General features: G+C 50.0%; 1 protein-coding gene across 1 annotated transcript; it reads left to right on the top strand.

The window, feature by feature from the left end:
* Positions 1-343: 343 nt before the first annotated feature.
* STRC (stereocilin) lies at positions 344-17,692 on the top strand. Its single transcript, XM_045583378.1, has 29 exons — positions 344-398; positions 682-1,473; positions 1,563-1,587; positions 2,274-3,525; positions 4,492-4,554; positions 4,652-4,762; positions 4,950-5,116; positions 5,306-5,492; positions 5,629-5,744; positions 6,019-6,151; positions 6,515-6,697; positions 6,970-7,008; positions 7,191-7,358; positions 7,506-7,571; positions 8,057-8,182; positions 8,398-8,456; positions 9,222-9,345; positions 9,450-9,562; positions 11,663-11,798; positions 12,439-12,635; positions 12,810-12,900; positions 13,113-13,269; positions 13,737-13,906; positions 15,044-15,199; positions 16,144-16,286; positions 16,451-16,599; positions 16,825-16,922; positions 17,012-17,159; positions 17,357-17,692. Exons 1-29 carry the CDS (start codon positions 344-346, stop codon positions 17,443-17,445), a joined length of 5,313 nt encoding a protein of 1,770 aa, XP_045439334.1. The 3' UTR covers positions 17,446-17,692.
* The last annotated feature ends 3 nt before the right edge of the window (positions 17,693-17,695 follow it).

Genomic DNA, 17,695 nt, shown 5'->3' on the forward strand with positions numbered 1-17,695 from the left:
CTCCAGGTCTCCAACTCTGTGTCTGTCTACTCCTATTTGTATCCTGGCTCCTCACTGAAGCGGTCCCCTAGGGCTCCTCCCAGCGCCCCCTCTCCTCCCCCGGGATCCCCTATCATCTGCCTCTCTCTCAGAAGCACACCTTTCTCTGAAGCCAAAGGATCAGGTTAGTCAGTGGCTCAGGTGACAAACCTGCTGTCAAGTTACAGATATTGTTTCCTGAAAGACCACACTACAGTGTCAGTGGAGACTCAGGCTGCCTGCAGTGCCCTGCCCTTACCTGGCTATCCCACACGAGGTGAGAATAACCAGAATTCACCTCCAGTCCCCGTGCTCACCTGGAAACATGGCTCTGAGCCCCTGGCCCCTGCTGCTACTGCTGCTGCTGCTGTCCTGTGCAGGTGAGAGGAACAGTGAACAGTGCTGGGGGATGGTTGTTGGAAAAAGACGTAAGAATGCGGAGATTAGCTGGTTAGGTAAAAGATAAGGAAAGGGGCAGGGACTGGAGCTAATGGGGGAAATGAGTTAAGAAAGGAGTCCAAGACTTAATGTAGGCTGATGAAAAAGACCCAGTCCCCTGTCTCCCTCACCTCATTTTGAGATCCAGGGCTGGGATTGGGGTCCAGGCCAGGACTGAGTCTGGGTTCTAGGCTCTTACCCTTTAGTGACCTCCAATTTCTCTCCTTACAGTGACTCTGGCCCCTACTGGTCCTAAGTCCCAGGACCACGGTCTCTCCCTCTTGAAGTCCTTGTTCTCCACTTTGGACCAGGCTCCCCAGAGGAACCTCAGCCGCTCACGGTTCTCTGCATTCCTGGCCAACATTTCCTCCTCTTTTGAATCTGGGAGGATGGGGGAGGGACCGGTGGGAGAGCCCCCACCTCCCCATCCCCCTGCCCTGCGGCTCCATGATTTCCTAGTGACCCTGAGAGGCAGCCCAGACTGGGAGCCAATGCTAGGGCTGCTAGGAGATGTGCTGGCACTGCTGGGACAGGAGCAGACCCCCCGGGACTTCCTGGGGCACCAGGCAGGCGTACTGGCTGGACTTGCAGAGGTGCTTTTGGGAGCTGTAGTTCCTGGGGGACCTCCTACCCCTACCCGACCCCCATGCACCCGCGATGGGCCCGCTGACTGTGTCCTGGTGGCTGACTGGTTGCCTTCTCTACTGCTGTTGTTGGAGGGCACACGCTGGCAGGCCCTGGTGCAGGTGCAGCCCAGTATGGACCCCACCAACGCCACAGGCCTCGACGGGAGAGAGCTAGGCCCCCACTTTATACAGGGTCTGCTGAGCTTGCTCACCCCGGTGGGGGAGCTGGGCTCCGAGGAGGCTCTTTGGGGAGGTCTGCTGCGCACCGTGGGGGTCCCCCTCTATGCTGCCTTCCAGGAGGGGCTGCTCCGTGTCACTGACTCCCTGCAGGATGAGGTCTTTTCCATTCTGGGGCTGCCAGAGCCTGATGCCAATGGGCAGTGCCAGGGAGGTGAGTGCTGCTGGAGCCGGGGCTGGGCTATGGCAGGACAAGAAGGGGAGAGATTGGGGTAGTCCTCTTTCTTACTCTTTCCCTCCTAGGCAACCTTCAGCAGCTGTTCCTATGGTAAGTAACAGGCGCGGAGTTGTGGGGATTGGGCTTGGAATCAGTCAGCTTCCAGAGCAGAGAGGAAACTGACGGGAGGAGTGCGGTTTGGTGGTTTTGGAATGTGACTCTGTTGGTGTCGCAGCTCTAGGTCACATTCTCATTCTGTACCTCAGTTTCCCCAATGTGAAATATGGGAAGTTTTAGCTACCGCAGAGTTGTTGCAAGGGGTTAAATGAGTTGACACTGTAAGTGTAAGCCACATAGAATGGTTCCTGGCACACAGGCCTTAATGAATGTCAGTTAATGACGATGGGATGTGGGGAAAAAAGGACAAGACAAGATTTCTCCACCCCTTACCATTTTAGTACAACAGTGCCAGAGCACAATTAGACATGTTCAGTTGGTGGGCAGACTTCCTGACTGAGGCCAACTGAGGGTTGTGTTTAAGCTATACAAAAGCACATAAAAAAAAAAAAGGAGGAAGAAAGGGCCAGAAAGACAGATAGACACCAACTGGGCCGTGTTATTAGGTGATTTTGTCTTAGCAAGACAGACCTCTCTCCCTTTTTCCCGAATCCCAGCATTTTAACCTGTAACACCTATACTCCCAGGAACCTCTCTGCAGGGCTCTGGCCACGGCCAGACTCTTCAGCTGGGGGAATGTAAACTGACCAGATCCTGCCTGCTCCTCCCTCTCCATCCAGGGGCGTCCGGCACAACCTCTCCTGGGACGCCCAGGCGCTGGGCTTTCTGTCTGGATCACCACCCCCACCCCCCGCCCTCCTCCAATGCCTGAGAACAGGTGCGCCTCTGCCCAGGGCTTCCCAGCCCTCTGCTCACCTCAGGACTCGCCAACGGCGCGCCATCTCCGTGGAAGCCCTCTGCGAGAACCACTCCCCAGGAGCGCCCTACACCATCTCCAACTTCTCCGTCCACTTGCTCTGCCAGCTCGCCAGGCCGGCCACCCCGGAGCCCCCTCCTAGCATCACCGCCATCTGCCAGACAGCTGTGTGGTATGCACTCTCCTGGGCACCAGGCGCCCAAGGCTGGCTGCAGGCCTGCCATGACCAGTTTCCCGATCAGTTCCTGGAAGCCATCTGCACCAACCTCTCCTTTTCAGCCCTGTCTGGCCCCAACCGCCGCCTGGTAAAGCCGCTCTGTGCTGGCCTGCTCCCGCCCCCCACCAGCTGCCCTGAAGGCCTGCCTCCTGTCCCCATCACCCCAGAGATCTTCTGGGGCTGCTTCTTGGAGAATGAGACTCTGTGGGCCGAGCGGATGTGTAGGAAGGCCAGTCTGCAGGCTGTGCCCCCCAGTAACCAAGCTTGGGTTCAGCATGTATGCCAGGGCCCTACCCCAGATATAACTGCTTTCCCACCCTGCCATGTCGGGCCCTGTGGGGAACGCTGCCCAGATGGAGGTAATTTCTTGATGATGGTATGTTTCAATGATACCATGTATGAGGCCCTGGTGCCCTACTGGCCCTGGCTAGCAGGCCAGTGCAGAATAAGTCGTGGGGGTAATGACACCTGCTTCCTAGATGGGCTATTGGGCCCTCTTCTACCCTCTCTGCCACCACTGGGACCGTCCCCACTCTGCCTGGCCCCGGGTCCCTTTCTGCTTGGCATGCTCTCCCAACTGCCACGCTGCCAGTCCTCTGTGCCGGCCCTTGCCCACCCTACACGTCTGCATTATTTTCTGCGCCTGCTGACTTTCCTACTGGGTCCAGGGGCCGGAGGGACTGAAGCCCGGGGGATGCTGGGTCAGGCCCTGCTGCTCTCCAGTCTCCCAGACAACTGCTCCTTCTGGGATGCCTTCCGCCCAGAGGGCCGGCGCAGCGTGCTGAGGACAGTTGGGGAATACCTGGAGCAGGAGGAACAGCCCGATTCACCAGGCTCCGACCTCACTGACAGCTCGAGCTCTGAAATAAGCAAGAGGGAGCTGCTGGCCTGTTTCAGCGTGAGTGATCTGCCAAGGGCAAAGCCCCTGGAACAGAGGGTGGAGCCTCCCGGGGAGTTCTCTGATACTGAGAGGCAGCAGTAAGCATGCAGCTCTGGAGCCAGACAGTCCTGTGTGCACCTCTTAGTTCTATGATCACCTTGGACAAGTTATTTAACCTCTCTGAGCAATATTTTTCTCGTCTAGACACGGGGGAGAAAAATGGTGCTACACTTGTAGGGTGGATGTAAGGGTTACATGAAATAATGCATGCAGTGGGCTTAGCACAGGGCATGATAGAGACATAGAATAACTGTTATCTCATTTTCTTTCTGATTCTTTAACACTCCCTCTCTCTGCTCCAGAAAGGAAAGGGATCAAGTCAGAAAGCTTCAGTTCTGTCCCTAGAGAGTGAGGCTTGGAGGTTGGCAAAAAATAGGAAGATGAGGCAGAAATAAGAAAAATTCAGGGGAAGTATGAATTAGAAGACTTGGGTTCTAAGTTCGATTATGCCACAAATTAGTGTGGTCTTTGGCAAGTAACTTAATTTAGCTTTTTGGGGGCTTCAGTTTCTTCTCTGTAGAGTGAAGGGGCATAGCATGCCATAATTCATTGAGTGAGTGCCTGTCATGTGTAAGGCACTTTGCTAGGGTCTGTAGGGTATATAAAGATTTCTTACTCCATGTCAGGGCCCATTTTTCTCAAGCACGAGGACCATGAAGTGGGATTAGATAGACTCCTAGTAATTTGGTTCAGATCTACAAGTATTTATCGAGCCAACAATAGACCTGGCTTGGAAGAGGACATAGGAGATGTTAGAGACATGTCCCTGACCTAAAGGAGTTGAATATCTGAGGAGACACACATACTGGCTTCAGATGAAGAACAAACATCCTAGAGAGTGGAGTTGGACTGCCTGAGGAAGCTGCAGGAGGGGCAGAGAAGACAGCTTTCTTGGCATCTTGTCTGTCTCCCCCTCCCCCCCAGCCTGTGCTGTGGGATCTGCTCCAGAGAGAGAAGAGTGTGTGGGCCCTGCAGATTCTAATGGAGGTAACAGATGGAGGGGCTTTTGGGTGGACTGAGTGACAGCTGTGGCCTGAGGTCCCTGCCTAGGGAGGCCATACTCACCATGACTTCCTACTCCCAGGCATACCTGCACATGCCCCCAGAAAGTCTCCAGCACCTGGTGCTTTCCGCGGAGAGGGAGGCTGCTCAGGGCTTCCTGACACTCATGCACCGTTCCTGGTCCCAGCTGCAGGTGGGCATAGAGGGGCAGAGGAACGGGGGTGAGGGGGTGAGTGGGGCAGGGATCTTTAAATCAAGAGCGCTGGAGCCGGGTGTGCAGAGGGCTTGCTCCAGTGGAAAGAGGTATTAATAGTTAGGAGAGGAGATAGCAAAGATACTGAGCATTTTCAGAACAAGCATCCATTCCTGTGCCCCCACAGGTACCACCATCTGAGGAGCAGGCCCTTGGTCGCCTGACAGCTTTGCTGCTCCAGCGGTACCCTCGCCTCACCTCCCAGCTCTTCATCGATCTATCACCACTCATCCCCTTCTTGGCTGTCTCTGACCTGATGCGTTTCCCACCATCCCTGTTGGCCAACGACAGTGTGTAAGGACCTCATCTCAGTCTTTTTGATCCTGTCAGGGTCTGGCCAACCCTACTTGCTTCGAGCAGCTCCTTCTAGAGCTCCTCTCTATTAAAACTAGGGAGTTTCCTTCCTGTCCATGGCAGTGGACTTCAGAGAACAGAGGACAATTTGAAACAGGGCTGAGGGTTAAGACTCACTACTTTCCCCAGCCTGGCTGCCATCCGGGATTACAGCCCAGAAATGAGGCCTGAACAGAAAGAGGCTCTGGCAAGGCGATTGCTGGCCCCTGAGCTGTTCGGGGAAGTGCCTGCCTGGCCCCAGGAGCTGCTGTGGGCAGTGTTGCCTCTGCTCCCCCACCTTCCTCTAGAGAACTTTCTGCAGCTCAGCCCTCACCAGGTATGAGAATCATCTTTACTTGACTAGTCCATCGTCTACTAGGTGGGCCTGGAGTCAGAAGCATGTCTCCTAGTGAGCCATCTCCCTGCAACTGTCCCATAGTGACCCCGACACAAGCTGACCCTCCCCATCTCAGATTCAGGCCCTGGAGGACAGCTGGCCAGCGGCAGGTCTTGGACCAGGACATGCCAGGCATGTGCTGCGTAGCCTGGTGAACCAGAGTGTCCAGGACGGAGAGGAGCAGGTGCGCAGGTGAGTGGTTGTGGGAACAGTGATCAAGGCCAGAGCGGAGAGAAGCAGGTACTGCTGTCATGATGGGTTAAAGTGCTAGATAGGAAGGGGCAAGAGAGCAGGCAGGGGCCCCAGGCAGTGTAGGGCTCCAGGAGAGGCCTGTCTATGGCGCTCCCCTAGTTTTATGGCATTTCCTAGTTTCGTGGCCAGAGTGCCTACTCCATGTGCCCACCTGATCCCTGCCTTAGTACCAGCCTCAGTGATCAAATGAAGACCAGCTTCGTGTCCTCTTCAGGCTGGGGCCCCTCGCCTGTTTCCTGACCCCTGAGGAGCTGCAGAGCCTAGTACCCTTGAATGATCCGATGGGACCGGTAGAACAGGGGCTGCTGGAATGTGCGGCCAATGGGACCCTCAGCCCACAAGGACGGGTGAGCCCCTTGGCACAGGCCTACCAGTCTCTAGGATTTCCCTGGGTCTCTGTAGAGGACTTACCCAATCATCTCAACCAAGCTTGAACACAGTGGTGCCAGCCCTCCCCAACCCCCCACCTCTGCCACCTCCGTTCCTTATATTATTCTTATCCGTTACCACCTCCTCTTGACCCTACCTTTCCCATAGTGACAGACCTATGCCACTCCAAACATATCCTTTGACATCCTGAATCCAATCTGTTCCTGTCCCATCCTTGGTCCCAAGCCCTAGTCTAGGCCCTGAGCAATCAGATGAAGTATTAGAGAGGTTTAAGGTTCACCTGTCTTTTCTCTTCATTCCCAAACCTTCTTTGGTTACAGGTGGCATATGAACTTCTGGGGGTGTTGCGCTCATCTGGAGGGGCTGTGATGAGCCCCCGGGAGTTGCGAGTATGGGCCCCTCTCTTCCCTCAGCTGGGCCTCCGCTTCCTGCAGGAGCTGTCTGAGCCCCAGCTCAGAGCCATGCTTCCTGTCTTGCATGGAACCAGTGTCACACCTGCCCAGGTGGGCCGATCTCTCTCCCCAGCATCCATTTTCTACCCTTTGGAATGCCAGTCAAGAGAATTTCATGCAGGAATACCGTCAGCCTCCCTGAAGCTTCCTATTCCTCCTTTCCAAGGAGGACTCCCTCGTCCCCATTCTTCAGAAACAGCCAGGAGCCAGGCTGGTTCCTGGGGGCGGTAGAGAGAAAGCTGGAAGTTTTGGAGGGCAGATCTTGCTTGGGACCTGGCTACCAGAACCTGAGAACTGTTGTTTCTTGTCTCATCCCACCTTAGGCTGCCCTGCTGCTTGGACGGCTCCTTCCTGGGCACGAAGTAAGTAGCAGCAACTTTTCAGTGCCTTGAGAGGTCTCTGTGCTCCCTTTCCCTGGATCCCACATCTGCCTCTTCCTCCCTCTCAGCGCCCCTCATTCCTGCTGCCTGGCTGCACTGTGATTGTTGGCTTCTCCACCACCCTGTCCCTCTTCTTCAGGCCTCTTGTCTCTCTTGCTCCTCAGCTGTCCTTGGAGGAGCTCTGCTCCTTGCATCCTCTGTTGCCAGGCCTCAGCTCCCAGACACTGCAGGCCATCCCCACGAGAGTTCTGCTCGGGGCCTGTTCCTGCCTGGCCCCCGAACTGTCACACCTCTCAGACTGCCAGACCGCAGCACTGCTGCAGACCTTCCGGGTACGAGAACAGTATGGAGGCTGAGACAATCGGAGCTGTGGGCTCTGGTTGGGAGGCGGTCATCTTCCCTGTGGCCAGGGAAGGCCTCCCATACCTCCCCTCTTCCTTACAAACACCCAGTGACATACACACATACTTCTCATGCAGGTGAAAGATGGAGTTAAAAGTACGGGTACAACAGGTGCCGGTGCCGCTGTGTGTGTCCCTGGTCAGGTATGTGTGGGATCTCCCGACTCAGCTCCTCTCCATGTCCCAGAGCAATTTCATATGGCTGGTGCTGCCTCACACAGTCCCCAAGCTGTGGACCTCAGAGTTCAGGTTAGCTCTGTATCCACCAAGACATTAGCTGCTCTCCCCAGTTCCAGATGCAGGACAGTATAACCCACACTGTCCTAGAATAGCAAAGCCAGAAGGACCTGAGAAACCTTCCAGGCCTACTATTCCACTTTGGAAAAAGAGACCAAACCTCAGAGAGGCTAAGGGACTTTAGTTCATCAGGTGCCTAAATAGCTGCACACTTGCCCACAATCACCCTCCATGTGAGGGCTCTCTGGTATGCACTGCTACAGTGGTACATACCATTCCGCTCTGATTCTAGACTTGCCCCTTCCTGCCCCCATGGCTCCCCTTCTTCTCTGAGGGCTGAGTCCAGACCCTCTCACCTTTCACTACACTGCTACACCCATCCCCACTGGCAGCCCATCCCCACCACTTGGCCAGACTGCCTGCTTCCCCTGCTTCCACTAAAGCTGCTGCAACTGGACACTGCGGCTCTTCTGGCCAACCGAAGGCGCTACCGGGAGCTGCCCTGGTCTGAGCAGCAGGTAATTCTCCCCACTTATTCCACAACTCCCCTCTCTCAATCTGTCCACCTCGTTTACTTTTCCTTTAGCCCTAGATCTGGTGCCTTATTCCCTAGAATCCTGTAGAATGTGACTGGTGGGGCCCACAGGGTCAGAGGCAGGACTGGGTCCAAGGCATCTAAGGTCTTTGGGCAATATCTCTGCTGGGAAGCGGTTCCTCTTTCTTTTTCTTGTAGGCCCAGTTTCTCTGGAAGAAGATGCAGGTGCCCACCAACCTGACCCTCAGGAATCTGCAGTGAGTGACTTGTGTTGAGCACTCACATTTTTAAGTGCTTACCATGTTCCGGTCACCATGTGGTATGCAGTGGAGATGCATGATGTATGGTCCCAACCTGTGGGCTTTCTCCTGGCTCCTCCTGTACTTACTCCCTGCTCTTCCACAGCGCCACCCCCATCCCAACTAGATCTAAGGGATTTAGAAGACCCAGGATCAGGTCTCTGCCCTGTTACCTATTTGTGATTTTGGGAAAGTCACTTACCCTCTCTAAGCGTCAGTTTTTTCCTTCTATAGGATGGGAATGAAAATGGTACCTACCTCTCAGGTAGTTGTGAAGATTAAATGAGATAAAGTATCTAAGGTACTTAACACAGTGCCTGGTCTAGTGTAAGCTCCCAGTAGATATTTGCTATTATTAGTTTAATCCAAAGTGACTTCACCGCCACTGGCCAAGCAGGAATAAGTAAATATCACTTACCTACACTGCAGTAAAAACAAACAAACAAACACCGTGGCTTCAGAATGTGAAGACATGGCTCTAGTCTCAGTTGACCACATTTCTACTAGAATGATGTTAAGAACATTTGACCTCTGTACATCTTTGTTCTCTGATGAATAGTGGTGATGTTGTGGGGAGCTAATGAGACTATGTATGGGAAGGCATTTCTCAAACTCTAAATTACCACAAGCAAATATCTGTACTTGTGTTGAGAGTGTTGACATCAAGGAGCAGACAGGCTGTGCATGTGCTGAATGAATATCTATGCACTCACACATCCCCAGGGCTCTGGGAACCCTGGCGGGGGGCATGTCCTGTGAGTTTCTGCAGCAGATCAACTCGATGGCAGACTTCCTTGAAGTGGTACACATGCTCTATCAACTGCCCACTGGGGTTCGAGGAAGCCTGGTGAGAAGGGTGTTTGGGCATTAAGTGGGAGCAGGGACCCTAAGTATAGAACCCAGCCCCCATGCTCAGTTCTGTCCTGCCCTGCTTCCCCCACTGTCCCACAGAGGGCCTGTATCTGGGCGGAGGTACAGCGGAGGACAGCAATGCCAGAGCCAGAGCTGACTACCTTGGGGCCAGAGCTGAGTGGACTAGACACCAAGCTGCTCCTGGACTTACCGTAAGTGCTACAACTGGAGAGTCTGGATCCTTAGAAAACTCAATCTGGAGTAGAAGCTCTAGAGATGTTGGTCTTCTGTCTGGTGGTTTCTTGAAATCAAGTAGTCAGAAGCAGGAGATTCTATTCAAAGTTGCTCTTGTGTATCATCTGGTTCCCAGAACATGGACCCAGCATGGGACAACTCAGGGTGGCAACACTGTGACGTGACCTGCCAAGCCATCTGAGGATAACCCAGGCCACACCAATAGAGGCAGAGTATCTGGAAGGAGGGAAGCAGCAGTCCAATTCTACACCAGAGGATTGTAGTCTCTGAGAGCTCTCTGTGTTCTTAATGTGTTCTGAGGGGTAGATAAAGAGAAAATTTATGAAAAATGTGATAGATACCTTCAAATACCCCAGCGATCCCCGGCCGGCGGGGGTCCATGGTTAGAGTGTTGGTCTGTGTACCAAAAGCTCCGGGGTTCGATTTCCAGTCAAAGGCATGTATCTGGGTTGCAGGTTTAATCCCCAGCCTTGGCCGGGATGTGAGAGGCAACCAGTCAATGTGTCTCTGTCATATCGATGTTTCTCTCTCTCTTCCCATCCCTCCCTCTCTAAAAATCAATGGAAAATGTTCTTGGGTGAAGATTAACAAAAAAATAAAAATAAATAAAATTTTAAAAATACCTCAGGGCTATCAAATAGAAAGCAGATTGACATGTTTTTGAATGGTCTCATTGGGCATGACTAGAAACAATGAATGAAAATCAGATTTTTGTAAAATATAAGGAAAATTGAGATAGTAAATTCTGAGATATTGGAGTGATTCAAGTCTGGGTCTGGATGGTCCCATGGCATGAGTATTGTAGATTCAATATTCATGGGTTGAATGAGAAAGGAAATGGGGTCTCTTCTTAACTCAGAGATTCTGACCCCAATGCCATCTGAACTGTAAGCCAGAATAGGAAAAGTCTGATATTAGTCTTCTTGGGGATGAAATGATGGTAAAAGCAGGTAATCTCACCTTTCCTTTTTATAGGCCTTTTCACAGAGTCTTGGCTCTTGTACTACTTGGTGGCCTAGTTCCAGAAATGGCAAACCCAGATAGAATACACAATGTCACTTCTGATTGGGCAAAAATTTCTCTATCTGTCTATCTATCATCTATCTATCTATCTATCTATCTATCTATCTCTATTTCTATCTCTCTCTCTTATTAAATGGCATCTAAATCTATTTAAGTATGTTGGTTCTTGGAGATAATTTAAGGTCTGGATGAGGTAATGATGCTGAACCATTATTGAGAAGATCCAAGTTCCTAATTTGTGAAAGAGAATGTGAAAAATACCTATTTTAATCCTATCCAGTTTGGCCCAGTGGATGAGTGTCAGCCCACAGACCAAAGATTCTGGTCAAGGGCATGTACCTTGGCTGCAGGCTCTTCCCTGGTCGGGGTGCATTCAGGAAGTGACCAATCGAATTGATGTTTCTCTCTATCTTTCTTTTTCTCTTCCACTCTCTATAAAAGATCAATGAAAAAATATCCTCCGGTAAGGATTAACCAAAAAACATAAAACCAAAAAAAAAACCTCTTTTACCCCCAGCTTTTGTCATAAGAATCAAATGAGATAGTACCTAAGAGAACTTTGTAAATTGTATAGTGCTATACAAATAAGAGGGGACCACCTTACGACAAGTAGAAGAAGGGTGGCACTGGAAAACAAGAATTGGAAATAAGACCTCACCAGCTGATCTCTGTGAACTTCATTTAAAAAAAATTATAAAATGAGGAAAGTTTTGTAAGTGATACTTAATATTCTTGGCTTTTGATTCAATTATACAAGGTAGGATTATTTATCTTTTCTTTTCTTTTCTTTTCTTTTCTTTTCTTTTCTTTTCTTTTCTTTTCTTTCCTTTTTAGGAAGACTAGAAATATGTCATTCCCTTTGTTCTCTCCCTTCAAGCACTATGATGGGAATTGGACCTGGTGCTATTTAACATCAGTTCCTGTCAGGGCCACAGAGTTTGATCTGACGTTACCTTTTGTCTGGGAAATGTGGCATTCTATGGTCCTGTCTCAATTTGTCTCAGTTCCAATCCCATGTTATCAAATTGCTATAGGGTCCGGTTGATGGACAGACTGTCCAATGAATCCATTATGTTGGTGGTAGAGCGGATACGAGCTGCTCCAGAGCAACTGCTGGCACTGACCCCACTCCACCGGGCAGCTCTGGCAGAGAAGGCACTACAAAATTTGGTAAGAGTCCACCCTACCAGACTCAGAGCTGAGCTGGGGCAATTCTTATCCCTCAGACAATGCCCTCTATCTTCTAGTCACACTTTCGCTGCTTATGATTCTCTTCTTTAAGGCCCTAGACTCTAGATCAGTGATTTTCAACCAGTGTGCTCACGAACTTTTTAAAATATGCAATAGCTGACTATTTAGTCAGAATCACAGATCTCTTTTCCCTTAGATTGTCAAATAAAAATATGACAACAGCCAATATAACAATAGCCATCTGGTGTGAATGAATCAACATTATACCTATTTTTTGTTAGATTGGCAAAAAGTAGAATATAGTTTTGGTGTGCCGCAGATTTTAGAATTAGTTTATGTGTGCCATGAGATTGAAAACTGTTGAAAATCGCTGCCCTAGATCTATCTCTTGGTTTCATATTTCTTGTCCACAGCCCTTGGAGTCCAAGAAATTCCTTGGATTTCTCCTCCCAGTCTTTCTGCCTGCTCTTATCTGAGCTTATTGTTTAAGAAAATGAACATCATAGAGTCCTGAGTTAGAAGTTGGAGAGAGGAAATGTCACGGTCTTGGTGTCTTGATTAGAGTCTGATCCTCTGAGTCAGAGGTGCATTGTCCTAAGGCCTAATGCCCCCTCTTCAGGCTCCAAAGGAGACAACAATCTCAAGGGAAGTGCTGGAGACATTGGGCCCCTTGGTTGGATTCCTGGGGACAGAGAGCACACGAAGGATCCCCCTACAGATCCTGCTGGCGCACCTCAGTCAGCTGCAGGGATTCTGCCTGGGAGAGCCATTTGCTGAAGAGCTGGGATGGCTGCTGGCACAGGAGCCTCTTCTTGGGTATGGACATTTGAGAACTTCAGAGCCTCTCAACCATCATCATCAGTGGTAGCCCATCCCTTGGATCCCTGAGTCCCCAATCCTACTATGTCTTCTAGTTCCTTTCCTTTTCCTCATAGTTCCTTCAACATCCCAGCTCCTGATCTTCTTCTTACCCCTTTGCCCCCTTTCCAGGAAACCAGAGTTCTGGAGCCAGGATGAAGTAGAGCAAGCTGGACGCCTAGTGTTTACTCTGTCTACTGAGGCGATTTCCTTGATCCCTAGGGTGAGGTGAAGGAACAAGGGAGGGAGTAAGAACAGAGAAAGGGGACTGGTGAGCTGGTTCTGGAAAGTAAAGACCAAGGAGGTTGAGGGCAGAGATTGTGAAGCCCAGATTTGGGGGAGACTTAAAAAGAGACAAGACTTTGGAATTAGAGCTGCAGCCGTTGGCCCTGACCTTCCCAGGTCTCCCCATCTCCCTTCTACTTTCCCACACAGGAGGCCTTGGGCCCAGAGTCCCTGGAGCGTCTCCTAGAGAAACAGCAGAGCTGGGAACGGAGCAGAGCTGGACAGCTGTGTGGGGGGCCACAGCTTGCTCCCAAGAAAGCAGCTTTGGTAGCTGGAATTGTACGGCCCGCTGCAGACTTTCTCCCAGGTGAAACTCCCCAAATACTCACGCTTCTGGCAGGGTGAACAGGAAAGAGTATACAACAATGCAATCAGAAGTCAGCCTAGGACACCTCCTGTCCTATTCTCTTACCCCTGTTAACAGCTGACTCAGCTCTCGGCTTGGCTAAGTGTGGAGCTCTCTGCTGGGAAAATGTTTAGGATATAGGAAGGAGCTCCTGTGGGGCTAGGGACCTGGGTTCTAATCTAGATCTGCCATTAAATCCTTAGGCAGCACCCTCAATCTTCCATCTATACAGTGAAGGGATTGTTTTCTCCAGGCACTTGTTCTGATATCCTGTGTGTCTTATACATCTCTCACTATAGTAATCCCTTGCCTCATAGTGCTCACACTGACCAAAGTTTGGAGGGGTCATTCCATCTATAGGTAGCTTTCTATAAAATAGTATCATATTTTAATACTACACTGACCCAGGCCCTACCTTCCCCCTTTAGAACCTGTGCCAAATTGTGCAGATGTACGGGGGACATTTCCGGCAGCTTGGTCTGCAACTCAGATTGCAGAGATGGAGCTCTCAGACTTCGAGGACTGCCTAGCACTCTTTGCAGGAGACCGGGGACTTGGGCCTGAGGAACTACGGGCAGCAATGAGCATGGCAAAACAGGTTAAGGATGGGAGACCAGTGGGGTTGGAGATGAAAAAATGTGAGAAAGCTGGTTGGGTGTGGTGCAGGACAGAAGTGAATGGATGCTGGGATGAGAGGTTGGGGAATAGAGATCAAAGGATTAAAGGGTTTGGTACATATATCAATGGAATATTACTTGGCCATAAAAAGAATAAAATCTTGCCTTTTGTGACAACATGGATGACCTAAAGGGCATTGTGCTAAGTAAACAAGTCAAACAGAGAAAGACACATGCCATATGATTTTACTTATATGTGGAATCTAAAAAGTAAAATAAATAAACTAACAAACCAAGCAAACTCATAGATACAGAGAGCAAGTTGATGGTCCTCAGATGGGTGTGTGGAGGGGAGTAGGAAGACAAGTGAAAAAGGTTGAAGGGATTAAGAAGTACAAATTGCCAGTTACAAAAATAGTCACAGGGATATAAAGTACAGTATAGGGAATATAGTCAATAATATTGTAATAACTGTGTATGGTGGCAGATGGATACCAGACTTATCTGGGTGACCACTTTGCAAGTTATATAAATGTCTAATCATGTTGTGCACATGAAACTAATATAGTATTGTATGTCAACTGTAATTGAATTTTTTTTTTTAAGTTTTGCCTCTCCCATCCCCCTGTCCCCAAAAAGGAGGGTTTGGCTCTTGAGTAGAAAGTCAGAGGAGATGAATATTGAGGAAAGAAGACTAATGCAATTGGGTAGAGGGACTAGAGCAGTGGTTACCAAACTTCAGTGTGTGTTAAAGGCATCTGGGGTGCAGGTGCTTGAGATGTTGATGCCAGGGTCCCATGCTAGAATCACTGAGGATGGGTCTGGGCATCTGCATCTTAACAGAATCCCTGGTGAGTCTGGTGCATATAACAGTTTAGAACTCATGGGCTGGAGTCTGCTATTTTTCTACTGAGACTCTAGAATCTTCCAGTAACAGCTTAGTCAGAGGAACTTTATTCCAACCTTTTCATTTTATAGTTGAGGAAACTAAGACACAGAGAAGTCTTGTGATTTGCCTTGTCTTACACAGCTAAGGTCAGAGGCAAGACTAAGACCCAGCATTCGGACTCCTAGTTCTCCGCTTTTTCCACTCACATTGTTCCTCTCTTTCTCCATAGTTGTGGGGTCCCCCGCGAGGATTTCGTCCTGAGCAAATCCTGCAGCTAGGTCGGCTCTTAATAGGTCTAGGAGAGCGGGAACTACAGGAGCTAATCCTGGTGGACTGGGCAGTGCTGAGCACCCTGGGGCAAATAGATGGCTGGAGCTCAGCCCAGGTAACACCTTTCTTCCTTCCTATCACCTTCCAGGCACTCATCCTACAGGCCAGGCCTCTAGGTTATTTAAAGCCCAAGAATTTTTTCCTGTGACTATGAAAGGCCATTCTTTCTATCTTTTCTTAATACTCCATACTAGTAGCCTTGGAAACGCTGTGATTTATTCACTCTGAGGTCCTGGACACATAGTATTCCCTGCTGCCTCTTTTCCCTCTTTTTCTGGGTCCTCAACCTTACTCATGGCTGTTGGATCTTCAGGTCTTCTTTACTTATTATTTTAAAAAAATCTTTATTGTTGGAATTATTACATATGTTCCCTTTTCCCCCCATTGACCCTCTCCAGCCTGCCCCCATTCCCCACCCCAGACCTTCCCCACCCTATTTGTCTGTGTCCATGGATTATGCATGTATACATACAAGGTCTTTGGTTGATTACCTCCCACCCACTCACCCTCCCCCACCTTCCCCTCAAGATTCTGCACTCTGTTCCATGCTTCCATGTCTCTGGATCCACTCGGTTCTTCAGTTTATTTTGTTGGATCTTCAGGTCTTAATAATGCAAGAATATACAGACCCAGAGATAAGGAGGTCAGACCGTTGGACCTCAAAGGGGGGGTGGGGATAAAAGGGAGAGATCAACCAAAGGACTTACGTGCACGCATATGAGCCTAACCAGTGGTCAAGGACAATAGGGGGGGTGGGAGCATGAGTGGGGGTGGGGGTGGGAGATTGGAAAGGGGGTTGAAGACAAATATGTGATATCTTAATCAATAAAGAAATTTAAAAAAATAAAAAATAATAATAAATAAACAAATAAATAAAAATCCGACGAGGATTAATAAAATAAAAAATAAAAAAGAATATAATCTAGTAGCACTTATCACTTCCCCATCCATTGATTCTCCATGAATTCTCTCATCCTATGCCCTCCACCCCCACCCCAGCTCCGAGTTGTGGTCTCCAGTTTCCTGCGGCAGAGCGGCCGACACATGAGCAACCTGGACTTCCTTCACCTGACTGCACTGGGTTACACTCTCTGTGGACTTCGACCAGAGGAACTACAGCATATCAACAGTTGGGAATTTAGGTCACCTGTGGAGGGAGGGTTGTGGGTGGTGATGCTGAGGTAAAGGTGGGCTCACTGGGGGAGGGAAGGATCACAAAGAAGTGGAGGAAGGGACCTCACCTGAAGCCATCTCTATTCAGATCATCATAGCTGAATCTTTCTCCCTTCTCCTCACTCTTCCACAGCCAAGCAGCTCTCTTCCTGGGCCACCTGCGTTTCCAGTGCTCTGAGGACCAACTGGAGGTTCTGGCCAAACTCCTTGTGCTGCCTGGTGGTTTTGGCCCAGTCAGTAACTGGGGGCCTGAGATCTTCACTGAAATTGGTACAATAGCAGGTACGGAGGCTGGGTCACTGCTGGTGCTTGTTGTCAGATGTTGGTTTCCATCCCATGGGTGGAGGACTGCTCTGGAATTCTCAAGGTGGGAGTCTGGGAGTTTAGGTAAGAGGTTGGTGATGTGTTGGGGAAGGTCTATGGTTGGAAGAAGTCTATAAGTTTGAAGAGAAGGGAAGAGGCCAATCTAAGACAACTTTTGGATGCCCATCCCACTTGCTTCAACAGCTGGGATCCCAGACCTGGCCCTTTCAGCACTGCTGCGGGAACAAATTCAGGGCCTTACCCCTCTTGCCATTTCTGTCATCCCTGCTCCTAAATTTGCTGTAAGTATTGATGGATTGGAGTGACCACAAGAGAAGCAGAGCCCAACACAGGATACACTGGATATACTGATTCCTGCTTCCAACCCCAGGTGGTGTTCAGCCCCACCCAGCTATCTAGTCTCACCAGTGTTCAGGCCGTGGCTGTGACTCCTGAACAAATGGCCTTTCTGAGTCCTGAGCAGCGACGTGCAGTTGCATGGGCCCAGCATGAGGGGATGGAAAGCCCAGAACAGCAAGGTGAGTTCTCAACTGCACAGCTTGACCCTTTTCATTTCCTAACCCAGAATCTGACCCCTAGTTAGGTGCTATCTGTCTTAGAACCAACCCAAGAAGATCCCTGGAGTGAAGGGGTATATAGACAGATAGTTTACAAGTATCAATAGCTCCTGGGGAGCATAATTGTGACATTCCTTCCATTCTCTGTCTTATCGTAGGTCGAAGCACAGCCTGCGGCTTCCAGAACTGGTCACAGCCTTCCTGGATCTTAGCATTAGCCATCTGCTTCCTTGGCAACCTGTTATGAACCTGTCTCTGCAGTTAAAGAGTGACTGTTGGGAAAGAAATCTTAAGCCATAGTGAATAAAGCGAAAATGGATTTATATTCTAATTACTTTCAGAAAGCTGATAAGGAACATGGGTCAAATGGGAATGCTTTCCACCCTGCTGAGAATTAGTGTTCCTGGCATGCCGTGTCTGGAGTTTCTTTCCATCATAAATAACCCCATTGCCTCTCTTTCTTTCATGGAGGCTGCTCCCTCCTCTCCCCATCATTA

This window comes from Pipistrellus kuhlii, unplaced genomic scaffold (assembly GCF_014108245.1).
Source record: "Pipistrellus kuhlii isolate mPipKuh1 unplaced genomic scaffold, mPipKuh1.p scaffold_m20_p_1, whole genome shotgun sequence".
NCBI lineage: Eukaryota > Metazoa > Chordata > Mammalia > Chiroptera > Vespertilionidae > Pipistrellus > Pipistrellus kuhlii.

Coding starts and splice junctions, on each gene's coding strand:
- STRC (XM_045583378.1), top strand. CDS start 344: ATGGCTCTGAGCCCCTGGCCCCTGCTGCTACTGCTGCTGCTGCTGTCC. Junction 11,799..12,438: donor AGAAGGCACTACAAAATTTG/GTAAGAGTCCAC, acceptor CCCCCTCTTCAG/GCTCCAAAGGAGACAACAAT. Junction 12,636..12,809: donor GCACAGGAGCCTCTTCTTGG/GTATGGACATTT, acceptor CCCCCTTTCCAG/GAAACCAGAGTTCTGGAGCC.